Below are 13,534 nucleotides of genomic sequence, written 5' to 3' on the forward strand. Positions count from 1 at the left end.
CCTCTGTTAGCTTCACACGGCCCAGGCATGCACTAGGCACATGGCCTCCGGGCTCCCCCTCAGCAAGGCTTCTTTCCTGAAGTGCTCATTTAAGTAGGCTCCATTTAATTTATTTTAAGGAGAGTCTTAATAAAATAAATCCTAGATCTGTCACTGGATTTTACATGCTTGAAAGGGGTTTTTTCCCTTCCTAAATGTCTTTATCAGAACAGCTTTTCGTGTTCCAGTAGACATTTGGTTGAAGACAGTTAATTTGATTTCTTTTCCAGAGGAGATTTTCCATTAATCATTCTAAGAAGGCAGACTGATTGCTCCGTTACGTTAAGGTCAGCACAGGCTTGCTAACATCATCTGCACCGCGCTTTTGAGCGTCAGAGATTTGTGTTTTGGGGCTGGCACTGAGTGAAAGATCATTTATTTCCTGCTAGATGCGAGTAGCCAAGGCTTTGGGGAAGCAGGAGCATGGAATCCTGCATCCAGAGAGAACCTTTTTCTGAGCAGCCTCTGACCAGCAGCACCTTTATAACCGTGCACTCTGCCTTCCGGCTAAGTTTAGGAGGCTGTAGCAAATTGGAGCTGTGGGTCATCAGGGAGGAGAGGCTGGAGGTGGCTGGTGAGCCGTGGGTGCCAGCAGAGTGCGGGGTGCGCGGGGCCGAGCCGGCGGCTTCGCTCCCTCCCTGCGGGCTCTGCAAAGAGCCTGTGCCCAAAGGAGCCCTCGGTGCAGGGCAGAGCCCCTGCGCGGACAATGAGGAATTGTCTGGTTTCCGGCAGCGCCTTCAATCCGTCTTTTCCTTTTCTCTCCCTGCATCCCAGCCCCGCACAGTTGCTGCTCAGCCCGCGCCAGCCAGCGGTGCGTGCCAGATTAGCCGTCCCAGGTCATCTTGTTTCTCTTGATCTGCGGCTCTTTCCTTTCCCGGTGCTCCCTTAAGCCTGGCCCTGGTTGTATGATATCAGCATTGAAAAATGCCGGTGGGACTCGGGCAGGGAGCGCACTGCCTCCGGTGTTTAACCCCAGGAAGGAGAGAGACCAGGGCAGCTGCTGCAATCAGGGCCGACATGTCCAGGCAGCCTCTACCTACTTTTTTTTTTTTTAATTTTATTTTGCAGGCTATAAAAGAAGCAGATAAAGTTTATCTAGTCCCACTTCATGACAGCTTCCACTTTAAACTGATAACAAGTATAATGAAAGTATTCTATAGCATGCATTGCTGTGCATCTTACTGAGCAACTGTACAGTCAGTTTTATCATCACTGCCTCACACTAACAGGGCTCTGGAATCAGGACAGAAAAATAGCAGTTGTGTGGATATTGTGTTTTACTAGGCTGCTTTATATAGAAACTCAGATTTTAACATGTCAACTTCATTTCTTTTTTGAAAAATGGAAATAAGCAGAGAATATTTTATAAGTTAAAAATGTATTTGAGAACAAGCATCCATGCAGGAGTGGTTTTCTGTTTGTGCGCCTTTATAGGTTTTTATGCAGAAGCTCTTTCATTTAGGAAAAGGGAGGTCTGCAAATTCCTGCAAAGTAGCAGGTTATTGGGGATTTAATTTGGCAGTTCCTAGTGAATGCTGTGCACTTTGCAGAGCTGTATCTGCAGTGAAAGAGAGAGCTCAGTACCCAGAGCCCACCTGGTGGTGTGTGCAGGCTCCTGCTCTGTGTGCAGGGATATGGGATGCTCCATGCCAGCACAGCCTGGAAAGGCAGGGTCTTCCAGTTCAGGGGTTCATGTAGCCAGGAGAAGCTTACCTGTTACCTGAAAAGGGCATGGGGTAATTTTTCTGGAGGTGTAATTCAGTGTATAAACAGGTTTAGGACTGTCTGGTCTCAGAGGGGAAATGAGGCACCTGCTGAGGCACTCAGCCTGCAAAGCCGACAGGTTTGGGATGTCCCTGGTTTGAGGACATTGTGGATGGGAGAGAAGTTTGGGGGTAGCAGCCTGCTTCCTTCCTAGATCACCATGAGCACCAACTCCTGCACCCCCTGCCATGGGGCAGTAGTTGTTTGCACAGGGGTCTCCTCTGCAGTTTTCTCTGCCTGCTGCCCTCCATCCAGCCCTGACCAGCACATGGACTGGCCGGTCTGCCCTCCTCAGAGCAGCAGCAGCACTTGGCTGGGATGGATTCAGAGATGATCTATGTGTGGGCTGGCATTGGTGTTTGCTCACAGCAAACCCTAGCAGATTGGGACCAGGACATCCCTGGCTGTAGGAAGAGAGGAGCCAGCAGTGTGGTTGCTTTTTCCATGAGATTCTCCCCAGGGCAGGAGGGGAATCATTGACACATTCACCCATCACTCCTGCTGGGGATGTGAGTGTATGGCTCTTTGCTAGGCAGAGATTTTGGTGTCTGGCTAGCAGAGCAGACCACCCTGACATACAGCTTGGGGCCACCCGAGTACAAGGCATCATATCCTCAGCATCAGAGTTGTTCCTCCCCCCTGAAGGAGCAGCAGCATTGCAGATCCCTTTCTGGCTGTGTCTCTGCTGTGGGAAGCCTTTGCCTGTGTGCTGAGAGTGCATGGATCACCTGCAGAGCCGCTGAGGGTCAGCACAGACAAACCTGCACCCACCGTGGCGTGTGGAGCCACAGCTGACAGGACACGTGTAGGTCTTACTGGTTTGTGCAGCACCGAGAGCAGGGGCTGTTAGGGATGAGCTTCTTGGGCACATGTGTTTGTTGGGGACATTGGCCCCACCAACACAAAAGATATCAATCCCCCCTGTCCTCTCTGAAAATGAATAAAATTTTGAGTTAAGAGCATGGAGAAATCTGCAGCAAGGAGCATGCAGGTCGGGCTGTGCCCCTCTGGAGAGCAGGGAATTTGTGCGATCCCAGCAGCACAGGCAGCACCCCTGGCAGCCCCGGCCTCCCTCCCGTTAGCACCTGTGGCACCGACCTGCCGAGCCCTCCGGCTCCGACCCGCAGCCAGTTAAGGGTGAGGCGGCAGCCCGAGCACGCCCCGGAGCCGAGATCCCCGAGCAGTGGGCGCTCTCAGGTGCCATATGTACTGCAAAGAGCGTGCGGCACTTCCACGCGCTGGGCTCCGCGCTCTGCGCTCATTCGGAATGCTCTTCCCTGCTGGAAGGCAGAGCTCTTACGCCATTCAAAGTTGTTTTGTGGTTTATTTTTGGGAAAGGGGGGGAAAAGAAATAATGTAATTCGGTGATGCCATTTGCATCCTAGACAGATGATGAGTTGCTCTGGCTAGCAGCTTAACCCTATTAGGCAACGTTAGGGACTGTGACTTTATTAAATAATAATACAAATTATTTTCATATCAAGACCCTTTGACTTTGTAACTTCCTCGAATTGGTACGTTGTCAACAAGAATGAAATTTCGTAGTTAAGGAATATAAAATAGAGTAAAAGGCATCCAGAATTCACAGCTCTGGGGTGGATGTTGAAGAACACGCTGTGTGTACTCGCAGTGATAGCATTATAGTGGTACATGAAATACCAGGGAAAAAAGTACTTCAGTAGTAGCTGTGAGTGTCACCTGAAAGACTCCAGACTTATTCACAAGGCTTTGGTAGAACAAGGTCAAAATTTTATTTAAAAAAAAAATAAAAAAGACTCCAAGGTTTCAGGGGATTTTTATTAAATTCCTAGCACTTTGCCAGATCTCTAGAATTTAATGTGGAATTTTATAGAGAGGCTTAGTTCTGAAAATGAGGGTCACATTGCCTGCTGTGAGGAGCACTCACCCAGAGTCCTGCTGAGCACAGCTAGCAGAGGCTTTGCTCCCGGGGCGAGGTGCAAACACGGGGTGCCCAGTTTGGCAAAGGGGTCACGAATCCCAAACACCGACGGTTCGAGCGCGTGGTTCCTGAACATAGCAAGGCAAAGACCCTGCAGAGAAGTTAAATTAGCACACTGCAAACTGTCACCAGAGCTTAGATTTATTTTCTGAATGTACTTTCCAAAGGGTCTGAATTTGGGGTAAATCACCTTTCTACCAGCAACCTGAGGGCTGCCTGAAGCCCTCAGCGCTCTGCTGTGTGCTCTGTGGAGCTACACCAACAGACCCACTTTTGATGTTGGCTTTTCATACCTAACTTAAAGAATTATGTGCCACAGAAAAGCTGCCTAATGACTGGACAGCGTTATTATCTGGCATGCAGCAGCATAGCAGGACGATAACTATTTATTTACTCTTTGTGGATAATGTTCTGTTATTTTCTAGTCTTTGGCAATAGCAAGAGAGCATCTGATATATACAATATTGGTGTGTATCCAATTGTTTGTGAACATCCCAAGTTTTGAAACATGGTTGTGAGAGAGGAATATAAGCTTAAGCTTGAAAGGCTAAAAAGCAGAAAGTCCCACACGTAAATGCTATTATACACTTAATGAGGCAGGGTTTAAAAAAAAAAATCAGCCACACAAGTTGGTTTTATCAAAGAAAATGTATAAATAACAACCAGTGATTCAGAGTGCCTCACAAAGGGAAAAGCAGGGACGGGAAGCTAGCACTTCACTTGTGGCATTCAGATAATTCTATTTACTACACTAATCTTTTGGGCTTAGCAATTGACAATCAATATATTATTATCAACAAGCGTTAATGCAAACAAAAAGCTTCTATTTCTTTTTTTAACTGTGTTCCCCTAAGTCCCTTAAATTTAATTAAAACCAGACAGCTCTCCTTCTAGTACAAATTAGAGTTAAAATCATATTAAATATTTGTTCCACGGGAAAACAAAAGTGTCAGCTTGTGCTACCAGGTTTGGCTGTTTCTTTTTTCCTCCTTTTTCTTTTTTTTTTTTTTTTTACACACAGAGGGGAAAAAAAAATACCAGCTACTCAAAGTTAAAATAAAGTCTCTCTCCCTCCCTCCCCGTCTCCCAAGACTACTGTCTATAACATGTTGTTCCTTATAGAAAGTGGGATATGGTGGCATTTGCTTGATTAACTTGCTCGACAAAAGTGACAGCTGCTGTGGGTGCATGTAGCTAAGCTGCACAGCGCAGTTCCGCCTTTGTACATCTGTCAGCAAAAAAGGAGGAATAAAGAGTGAAAAGAGACAAATTGGTCCCAAAAGGCAATCCATTCAACTCAGGAGGTTTGCTCTATTCAAGCACTCGCTGGGAATCTCAAGTGCTAGGTAGCTTATTCAATTTCATTCATTCTTTAGAATGAGCCCTCAAGTGTTTAATTTCTTATTCTGTTGAATAAAAGGGGAGCTTTTTTTTTTTTATTGGAAGCATTAATTGTAAGACTAGCTGATCAATGCCTGCAATATTAACTCATTGCTTATTTTATGGTTAGCTGTGTGCTCCGAGAGCCACAGCCACTAAACTTATTTCTGTAACATGGGCAGTGCCACACCAGTTTCTGTGCTTCTGGGAATCCTGGGCACTCCCAGCAATGTCATTCTCAGTGCCCTGAGCCTTGTGCCCTTCCCAGCTTGGGAGAATGGTCCAAATCCTTGGCAGGTGTAAATGGAAAGAGTCGCTGGGTCATTATTGGTGCCACCCATGGCTGCGGCCAGGACACGACCGAGCCAGATGCTCTTTGCCTGGGGCTCAGCCCTGAGCCCACTGCAGCTTTGGCCCTCTCTGCTGGAGGGGGTTTTATAGCTCCAAAGCTGAGTTGTCTTTGGATGGTTCTTTGGTCCCCAGCAAAGGGCAGGGCAGGGGAGCCCTTCAGCAGGGCTCTGTCGAGTAATACCCAGTGCACAGTATGGATTTTGTTGAGTAGGGGCAAGGAAAGCTGATGAGTGGATGGGATGGGGTTTGCTGCATGGACAGGTCTCTGTTTGCCCTCCAGAAAATGTATGCTTGTAGGGGAGAGATGTGCCTCTTCATTGTGTGGCAGAAGGTCCATCTCAGTCTCCTCACTGACACTGGGGACCAGAATGGTGTTTGTGCTTGAGTGCCTGTGGCTCTTCACCCACCTCAGCTCTGCCACCTCCTCCTCCAGGCCACTGCCACATATCTTAACTCAAGCTTTTCAGACACACTTGTGTCACACTTGTGTCCCTGCTCTATCCCCACTCTCCCAGCCTGGGGCACAGCACATCTTCTGCAGCAACACAAAATTCAGGCTTCCAGAACAGCCTGAAAAACAGCTGGGTTCAGCTCTGCCAGCCTGTCCAAGACCTTGCTAGCAGTGCCTGGGAGCAGGGCAAGAGTCACTGCCCTCATCCACACCCAGCGTCCCAGCAGAGCTGGCCACTGGAAAAGGGGTTGCATAAGCTGCTGTGTGTGTTCATGCTGGGAACTTCTCTTTATTTCTGATAGACAGACGTAGGAACAGCATTGGCTGTGAGGCCCTGTGCTTTGGGCTTGCCATCTTTACCAAGTTTTTGGAACAGCAATGACTTTCTGGAACCAACTGTGAAAGAAACATTGAGGGAAGGTGGAGAGGAACACTTTGGTGGCCACAGAAGACTGAATGGACAAGAATGATCCTTCCATGACTGCCATAGGGAAATTTGGGCTTTCGGTGCAGGGCTGCAAGCAGTTCTGCTGTGCAGACCTGGCTACACTGCTGGGCATGCTGAGAGTGCAGGAAGGGACACAGTGCCTGGGGCTGGCAGGCTGCTCCTGAAGAGTTCCTGCTCCCACTCTCCACACAAGTCTTCCTCCAACACTGGCAGCTGTGTGCACAGGGCTGGTCCCTGGACAGATTGTCCCTGCACTGCTGGGGCTGCATCTCTCCCTTCCCTGTGGGGATGGCACCTGCTCAGGGGAGGTGCTGCCATGAACACACGTGACAACACCAAATACCCAGTTTGATCTCAGGGCCACCCAGGACTGCGATGGACACGGCTCTGTCAGCTGTCCCCTACTGTCAGCAGTTGTAAATCACCACAGCCCCACTGTGCCTTCCCCCAGCTGAGCTTCTGGCCCACTGGACAGAGATGCAAATGCCAGAAACAAAGAGTTGGTAATTTATTTTTTTTTTTTCCTGGCCGATCAAATCACTTTGAGCTGTTGCCTAAGAGCAGGTTCAGTTTTCCTTTGAGAAGTAAGACTCACAGCCAGCCTTTTCCTTTCTCCCTTCCCACCTCTGTGGTCCCCTTGCTTCATGCTGGCCAGCTCGGGGATGCTGTGGTGGCGTCCACCCAGCATCCAGTTCATCTTTGAAACACCTTGAATTCAAGGGTTCATTTCAAAGCTGCCTTTCAGCATTTCAAAACAAGCCCATGTCCTGGACAAAGAGAGGGAGCCAGCCAGCATTGGGAGCCTCTTTGTGCAGTGTGTGTCACAGTTTTAAATAGATTTGCCCTGCTTGGATTGGTTCTGGTTGGAAAGCGAGTACTGAAATGAGAGGTCATAGGGGAGAGTTACTATGGTAATTGAGTAGTATCACCAGTAGTTTTGCTCTTATGAGCATTAAAGCACACAATAATAGACAAACAACAGTGGTTAAAGCAAGCAGGTAGGATTACTATGTTCTTTTGTCAGAAGTATATAATGTCTTGTAGTCAGTTTTAAAGACTTCTCAACCCCAAATCCACCCAGCAGTCACCTGCTGAGTAATTTTGTATGCCTAATCTCTAGCCCTTAACTACAAGCTTTCTGCTAATTTGAGGCAAATGGGTATTTTTGACACTAAATAGGGCAGTAAAGAATCCCTGACCTAGAAAAACTCCGTTCCAAGGCACTGAGAGCAGAAAAATATTCTTTCAGCTTCCTTGTGAGACCTTTGGAATGACATAAAATAGCTTTGACTAAACTGTGCTGCAGCCTTCGATTAATGGTTTGCAGAAACTTGCTGAACATCCCTACTACAACTTCCCCCATAAAACTTGTCACTTCAGATTGCCATCAGCCACCACAACAATAATCATTTCATGCCTATTGCTAATTGCAAGCACAGCTGAGGCTCAGCAGGGTGCTCTTGCACAGTCCCAGGCCTTTATACCAGCCTCAATCTGTTGTATGGCACTTGTTCACACACAAAAAAACTACCAGTAAAGGCAGAAAGAGGCAGAGTCACAGGTTCCTTGTAATCCCTCTGCTACCCTGCTGACAACCCAGCCCTATAAGCATTCCTGGTTTTGTCCCACTCTTTACAAAAGCTGAAGTGACCTTAAGCTACTAGTATGTAAGCTTTTGAATGAAGAATACAGCTCCTTCAGGTGCCTTAAGAAGCAGTGTTGCATCTGGCTTACGAGATTCTGTTTGCAGCACTCCTGGGGTGAGCTGTGGCTTCCTGTAACATGTAAAATATGAGTGTGAACTCAAGGTTCATGGCAAGGAACAGGAGGTCATGCTTCCATTCAGCTCACACCAAAGAGAACGGGGGTTTGCAGATGTTCCTGGGTGTGTGTAATGACACCACCTCCCAGAAAGCACAGGAGCCAGCACAGGGCTGGGTTTTGATAAAATGTGCCACATTCAGTGTGCTACTTGCAGATTTATTCATACCAATTTCTACAATTTATGTATTCAGAGACAAACTTGCTATTTCAGGAACTTATTGATCATGTTTTTGCATTCAAAAAAAACAAAAAAAAAAAGAAGGCAAAGGGAACAAGTAAGCTTATTGCTCAAGCTGGTTGGGGTGTTGGATGGGCAGCCACAGAAATGCACCTTTTGCAGTGCTCCAGCTCCTGTAATGCCCATCCTGGTGCATCCCAGCTGGCCCATGGTGCACCTCATCCACCCAGCCCAGCACCCAGCAATGAGGGTTGCTGTGAAAGACAGGAGAACAGGAAAACAAACCTGAAAGAGGGATTGAATTCCTGTCTGTACAAATACTTGCTTGCAGTGACTGGGCTCTGACAGTGTCTGCATTTCCTCTGCTGGGGCTGGCTCATGGTGTGCAGCCATGGGGCTGTGCTTTGCCTCTGCCAGAGCCCTGTGCCCCTCCCTGCTGACATCCTGGAAGAGTGGTACCACCATGCATCCATGAGGATGCGGGCTCCACAGCCTGCCCTCACCCTGTGCCCCCAGACTGAGTGTAAATTGTCCCCTAGGTGAGGGACAGGGATGTCAGCAGCACCAGTAATGTGTGTGTACTACATGTGGGGTTTTGTCCACGGGCCTGGACCATCAGGGAGGTCTATTTGTTCTTTACAACCAGGCATGAGGAGTTTTGTGCAGAAAATATATTCATGGTATTTGCTTTGGTGTACCCATGAAATATGTTGCAAACCCCTTGGCAGAGCCCAAAGTTCAGTATTTGGGCTGTGGCCTCTGCACCTTGTCTTTGGGGACAAGCCACAAGGCTGGAGCTGGATCCCTTTGGGGACCCTGTGTCCCTAGCATGAACCCCACTGCCCTGAGGGCATGGCAGACCCCCTGGGGAAAGCAAGGTGGCCGGTGTCCCCACAGACCACTCTGTGCTCTTTTGTCTGAGGTGAATACGTTTCTGTTTAGGAGCATTTGGCTTTTTTGTTGTTTTTTTAATAATATAGTCATATGCAAATGTTATCTTCTTTGGTAGGTTAGTCATGAATCAGAGGGCTTATGCGTCTTATAGCACATCAACACCAGCGATAGCTAAAGGGAACATTTAATTTATGGGCTAACTTATTTTTATGAATATGCAGGGCTGAAATTCAGCAGTTGGTGTGTGCTCTATGAAGTGACGTGACGGTTTTGTGTATCAAGATCAATGAATTAGACTTTGTCTTTTTCTCATAAAGCAGAAAGTCTTAGGAGTAAGTTGGCTTTGAGAAAGAGAGCTCCTTTCATGCAGCCGAGCGCTACGCCTGGCTGAGCCCTTGTCAGACGGTGCTCGAGAGGAGAGGGGTGCAATTCACATTTGGTTCCAAGGAGTTTGCATCTCCACAGAACCCAGAGTGTTTGAAGTGCCCTCCAGAAACACAGAAAAACATTTCATTTGGCTTTCTTGGAAAGTCTCACAGCAGCAAAGTCACCTTGCCAATACGCTCCAGGCAGAGGTTATAATTTCTGTTTGGGATCACATAGCCCTGTGGGCGTGTGTGGCGTGGGACAGACAGAAATGGCAGGACCTGCCCCTGCCAGGGACTTCTCATCTCACGTGGAGCTGACACAAACACCCAGCAGATCGTTGTGTGGAAGAGGGGAGGCGGCAGGGGAAGGGAGGGGGTGTGTGTGTGTAACACATGGTTGTGCCCTTCCTCTGGGGGTTCCGATTCGAAGAAGTGGCATAAGGGGAAGGAGGTGTTTGGCTGACCTGGGCATCCATGTGCCAGCACAGCCCTGGGTCACAACTAATGTCACCTAAGAGCATGACTCAGTTCAGCACTGATTGCAGAAAAGAAGCTTTATGAACATTAGCAATTTCTCTGTTTTGCCCACGTGGCTCTGCAGCATTTCATGGGAACCCAGGCAGATCCCCCAGTGACAGCAGTTTCTCTGTGCCACCCAACCACCAGCTGGCTGCTGGCTGTCCTGGGTCCATGTACCTGGGATCCTTAGGGGATATCCAGGAACACTCTGGCTTCTCAGACTAGTCTGAGGCATTGGGAGGTATGAAGCCCCACCAGACCTTCATGTCTCCTATGCTCATCAGGTCCACACCAGCTACCCAGGTTGCTTCACTCACTGTTCAACCCCAGTCTGATGCCAGCACCTCAGGTGACAGCTGAAAGCTCCTGCTTGCCAGTCTCAATTAGTCTCAACCAAGCTCTTGCCAGCTTTCTGTTCTGGAGAGGAAGGGTCAGCAGAACCTCTGCCACAAGTTGCACAAGGTGTAAGCACTGAGCATGAGGTCACCACATGCCATTTTTTTGGTGACTCTTTCATCTCCTTATTTCCTCCATGTTTTAAAGAGGTGGTGTAGAAATTAAAGTGGAAGAACATCATTGGAATTGGGGGGAAAACTCTTCCCCATGCAGCTCCCAGGTGTACTGGCACACAGCTCAGAGATGTGTGTTGAGCACACATTTTTGTGATGCAGGGCTGGTTTAGCTTAGACACATTTGTTTGCTTTGGTGAGCCTCATGCCACCTTGTGGGTGCCAGTGTCAAAGGATGGAGGGAAGAAAATCGCTGACAAGTTTTGCAATTACAGAATGTTCAGTTGTCTCCATTCCCCTGCTGCCCCAGCAGCAGGAAAGGGCATGTTCTGTGTCAGGGACCCCCAGCCTGAGGGGGCACTGAGAGGGGCAGCAAGACCTGACTGGGACTGGTGCGAGGTTTCAGGCTCATTGGGAGGCAGCTGCATCCCAGACTAACCTGGATAGTGCTCTGTCAGGATCTTCATAAACTGGTCTGATGAAGTTTCTTTAGTATTTTAACTGGTTCTAGATTAATTGCATCTGGTCTGCAGTATGGGGTTTGATCTCTGTGTGTAAGAGAGGTCACGAGAGGGTGGAACTGCACAGAGGTGTGATGGGGTTTTGCCTGCTTCGTAACCACCCCTTGTGCTGAGCACCGTGGGGAGGTTTTGTGGCTCCCCACCCACCCCCCAGTTCCTGCTTTTCCTCCTCTCGAGGGCTCGCTGCTCATCTGTGTGGCATCAGATGTGCCATGTCAGCCCTGCATGAGCAGGGCTCTGACCCACAGCCCACCAGAGCCTTCCTGCACTGCGGGAATGGCAGGCTGCTGCCACACTGCTGAGAGCCTTTTTCACACACAACAGGACAATTTCAGCCCCTGGAGGGGCCCTGTGAGTTCAGCAGCTTGAAACAAGCTGATTGCTGCTTTTCCATCTTTCATAACTGTGAGGATGAAACCAAAGCCCTTCCCACACAGCCCGGGCAGGCACCCACCTATAGGTGCTTACACCAGCATCCTTTCCCTCAGCCAAACCTGCCCCGCATGAGCATCCCCTCTGCTCACCCTCGGGGTCCCAGACTCATCCTGTGGCTGTTTTTGATTGAATTTGAAGATGGTAAGTAACCAGAGTGTGGGAGCAACATCCTTAAAGGCAGGACTGTGTTCTCACTGTGGGGGAAACAGGTTAAAAACATGGCTCGAACCAAACACACATCACTGCTGGCAAGTGCCATCAATGGCAAAATCAGATTACAAAACCTCGTGGCAATACTGGTGGCCGTTACCTTCCTAATAAGTTTATTTTGTTGTTATTGTTGTTAAAATTTAAAAGCCCGTGCATGGAAATTCTCTGTAAGAGCAGATGCCTGTCTCTCCTCTCAGTCTGTGGCCCCCGATGAGCAGGCTGGCAGGTGGGTGTGAGGGTCAAAGGTGGGTGTGAGGGTCAAAGGTGGGTGTGAGGGGATGCTGGGGGCACACGTGTCAGTCAGGGCATCGCACACAGCCCCGTGTGGGTGCTGGAGAAGCCGTGTCTCTCTTGCAGCAATGGTACACCAGCTCCATGAGTGTTGTGTGCACTTGGCTGACAGACCGCATGGACCTGCAGCTCCACATCTACCAGCTGAAAACCCTCATCAGGATAGTCAAGGTAAGCAGCCAAGGTGCTCCCAGTCAGGAGGAGGAGTGTGTGTGTGCCTGCATGTGTGTGGCACGTGCTCTGTCACTGGCAGATAAATTAAGGATTCATTAAAATTCTTTTAAATAATTAAGGTAGCCATGTCTATGGCAGGTAGCACTGGATAAACAGGAACTTTAAATGCAGAGAGATGTAAAATACAGGTGTGCAAATAATAACAAAGTAACTTCTTGAATCAAAAACAAAAACCAAACTCTCTTGCTATTTGACCTTACCTGTACAGTAAGTACACCAAAATTGGCCTTTTTGTGGACTGATCATGCCAGTGAGTTAAAATGTGTTAAATCAACCCAAAAGTTTTTAATGCTGTTTTGCTAGAAACATTTAAGCCCACCTATGACTCGTGATTATTGTCAGAATGCAAATGAGATTGTTCTCATAGTTAATTGAAGTTGTTTCTTTTACAATGGGTGTATATAATCAAGTCTAAGAGATCACAAAGGTGAGATAACGTACCCTGAAAGTAGCATTTTTTTTTAAGTGCACGTGTATGTGTATATCTGTGTGTGTGTGTGTGCCTTGGACTAATGGTAATTATTTCAGTGTGAAATCACAGTGGTTTACATGAAATAATAAGATCACAGAAGGGGGTAAATATATTTTTGATCATTTTAGGTTCTATCTAATGCTTTTTGGTCTAGTATTTTATAATGTTTATGGTCTTGTGTGCAGTGAACACATTGAAGGCATGAATAAATTAAAACTGAAATGTATTAAATGTGCTTTTCATAACTGAAAACAACAGGCACAGACAGATTATTCCTACTTGTCAGCTAGCTGAGGAAAGCTTTTTTTCCTTGTGCTTTATTTATACCAATATTACATTCAGAAGCAGCTATAACAAACCCAAGGACTTTCTGAAATAGCAGAACAGTAAATAGTTTCTATGCAGAGCACAGAGCAGAATTAAATGAACAACGAGACCAGAGTTTTATCTCACAGAATTGAGAAGGTTTTAAGCATAAATTCAAATAAGATATTTTAATTGTAATAACAAGGAAGTATAGGAACCATGGAAATACAATTCTAGACTGAGGTGAAGAAAGAGAGATTTAAGAAACACATGCCCCACTCTTATATTTATACCTCAATAATTTCGTCCAGTATCCTGTACTTAGTTTATTTAATCCCTATACTGTAGGCAGCATTGTTTAATATGGAGCATTCCTGGAA

The 13,534-nt window shown here is 47.5% G+C and overlaps 1 protein-coding gene across 2 annotated transcripts in view; it reads left to right on the forward strand.

Annotated features, from left to right (window-relative positions):
• Positions 1 to 13,534, forward strand: part of CADPS (calcium dependent secretion activator) — a 206,163-nt gene that overhangs the window by 190,828 nt on the left and 1,801 nt on the right. For both annotated transcript variants that reach the window (XM_041425708.1, XM_041425710.1), the window contains one exon: positions 12,209 to 12,313. In XM_041425708.1, the coding sequence (XP_041281642.1) occupies positions 12,209 to 12,313 (105 nt within the window). The remainder of the gene's footprint in view (positions 1 to 12,208; positions 12,314 to 13,534) is intronic.

This window comes from Onychostruthus taczanowskii, unplaced genomic scaffold (genome assembly GCF_017590055.1).
Source record: "Onychostruthus taczanowskii isolate IOZ18803 unplaced genomic scaffold, ASM1759005v1 scaffold9, whole genome shotgun sequence".
Taxonomy (NCBI): Eukaryota; Metazoa; Chordata; class Aves; order Passeriformes; family Passeridae; genus Onychostruthus; species Onychostruthus taczanowskii.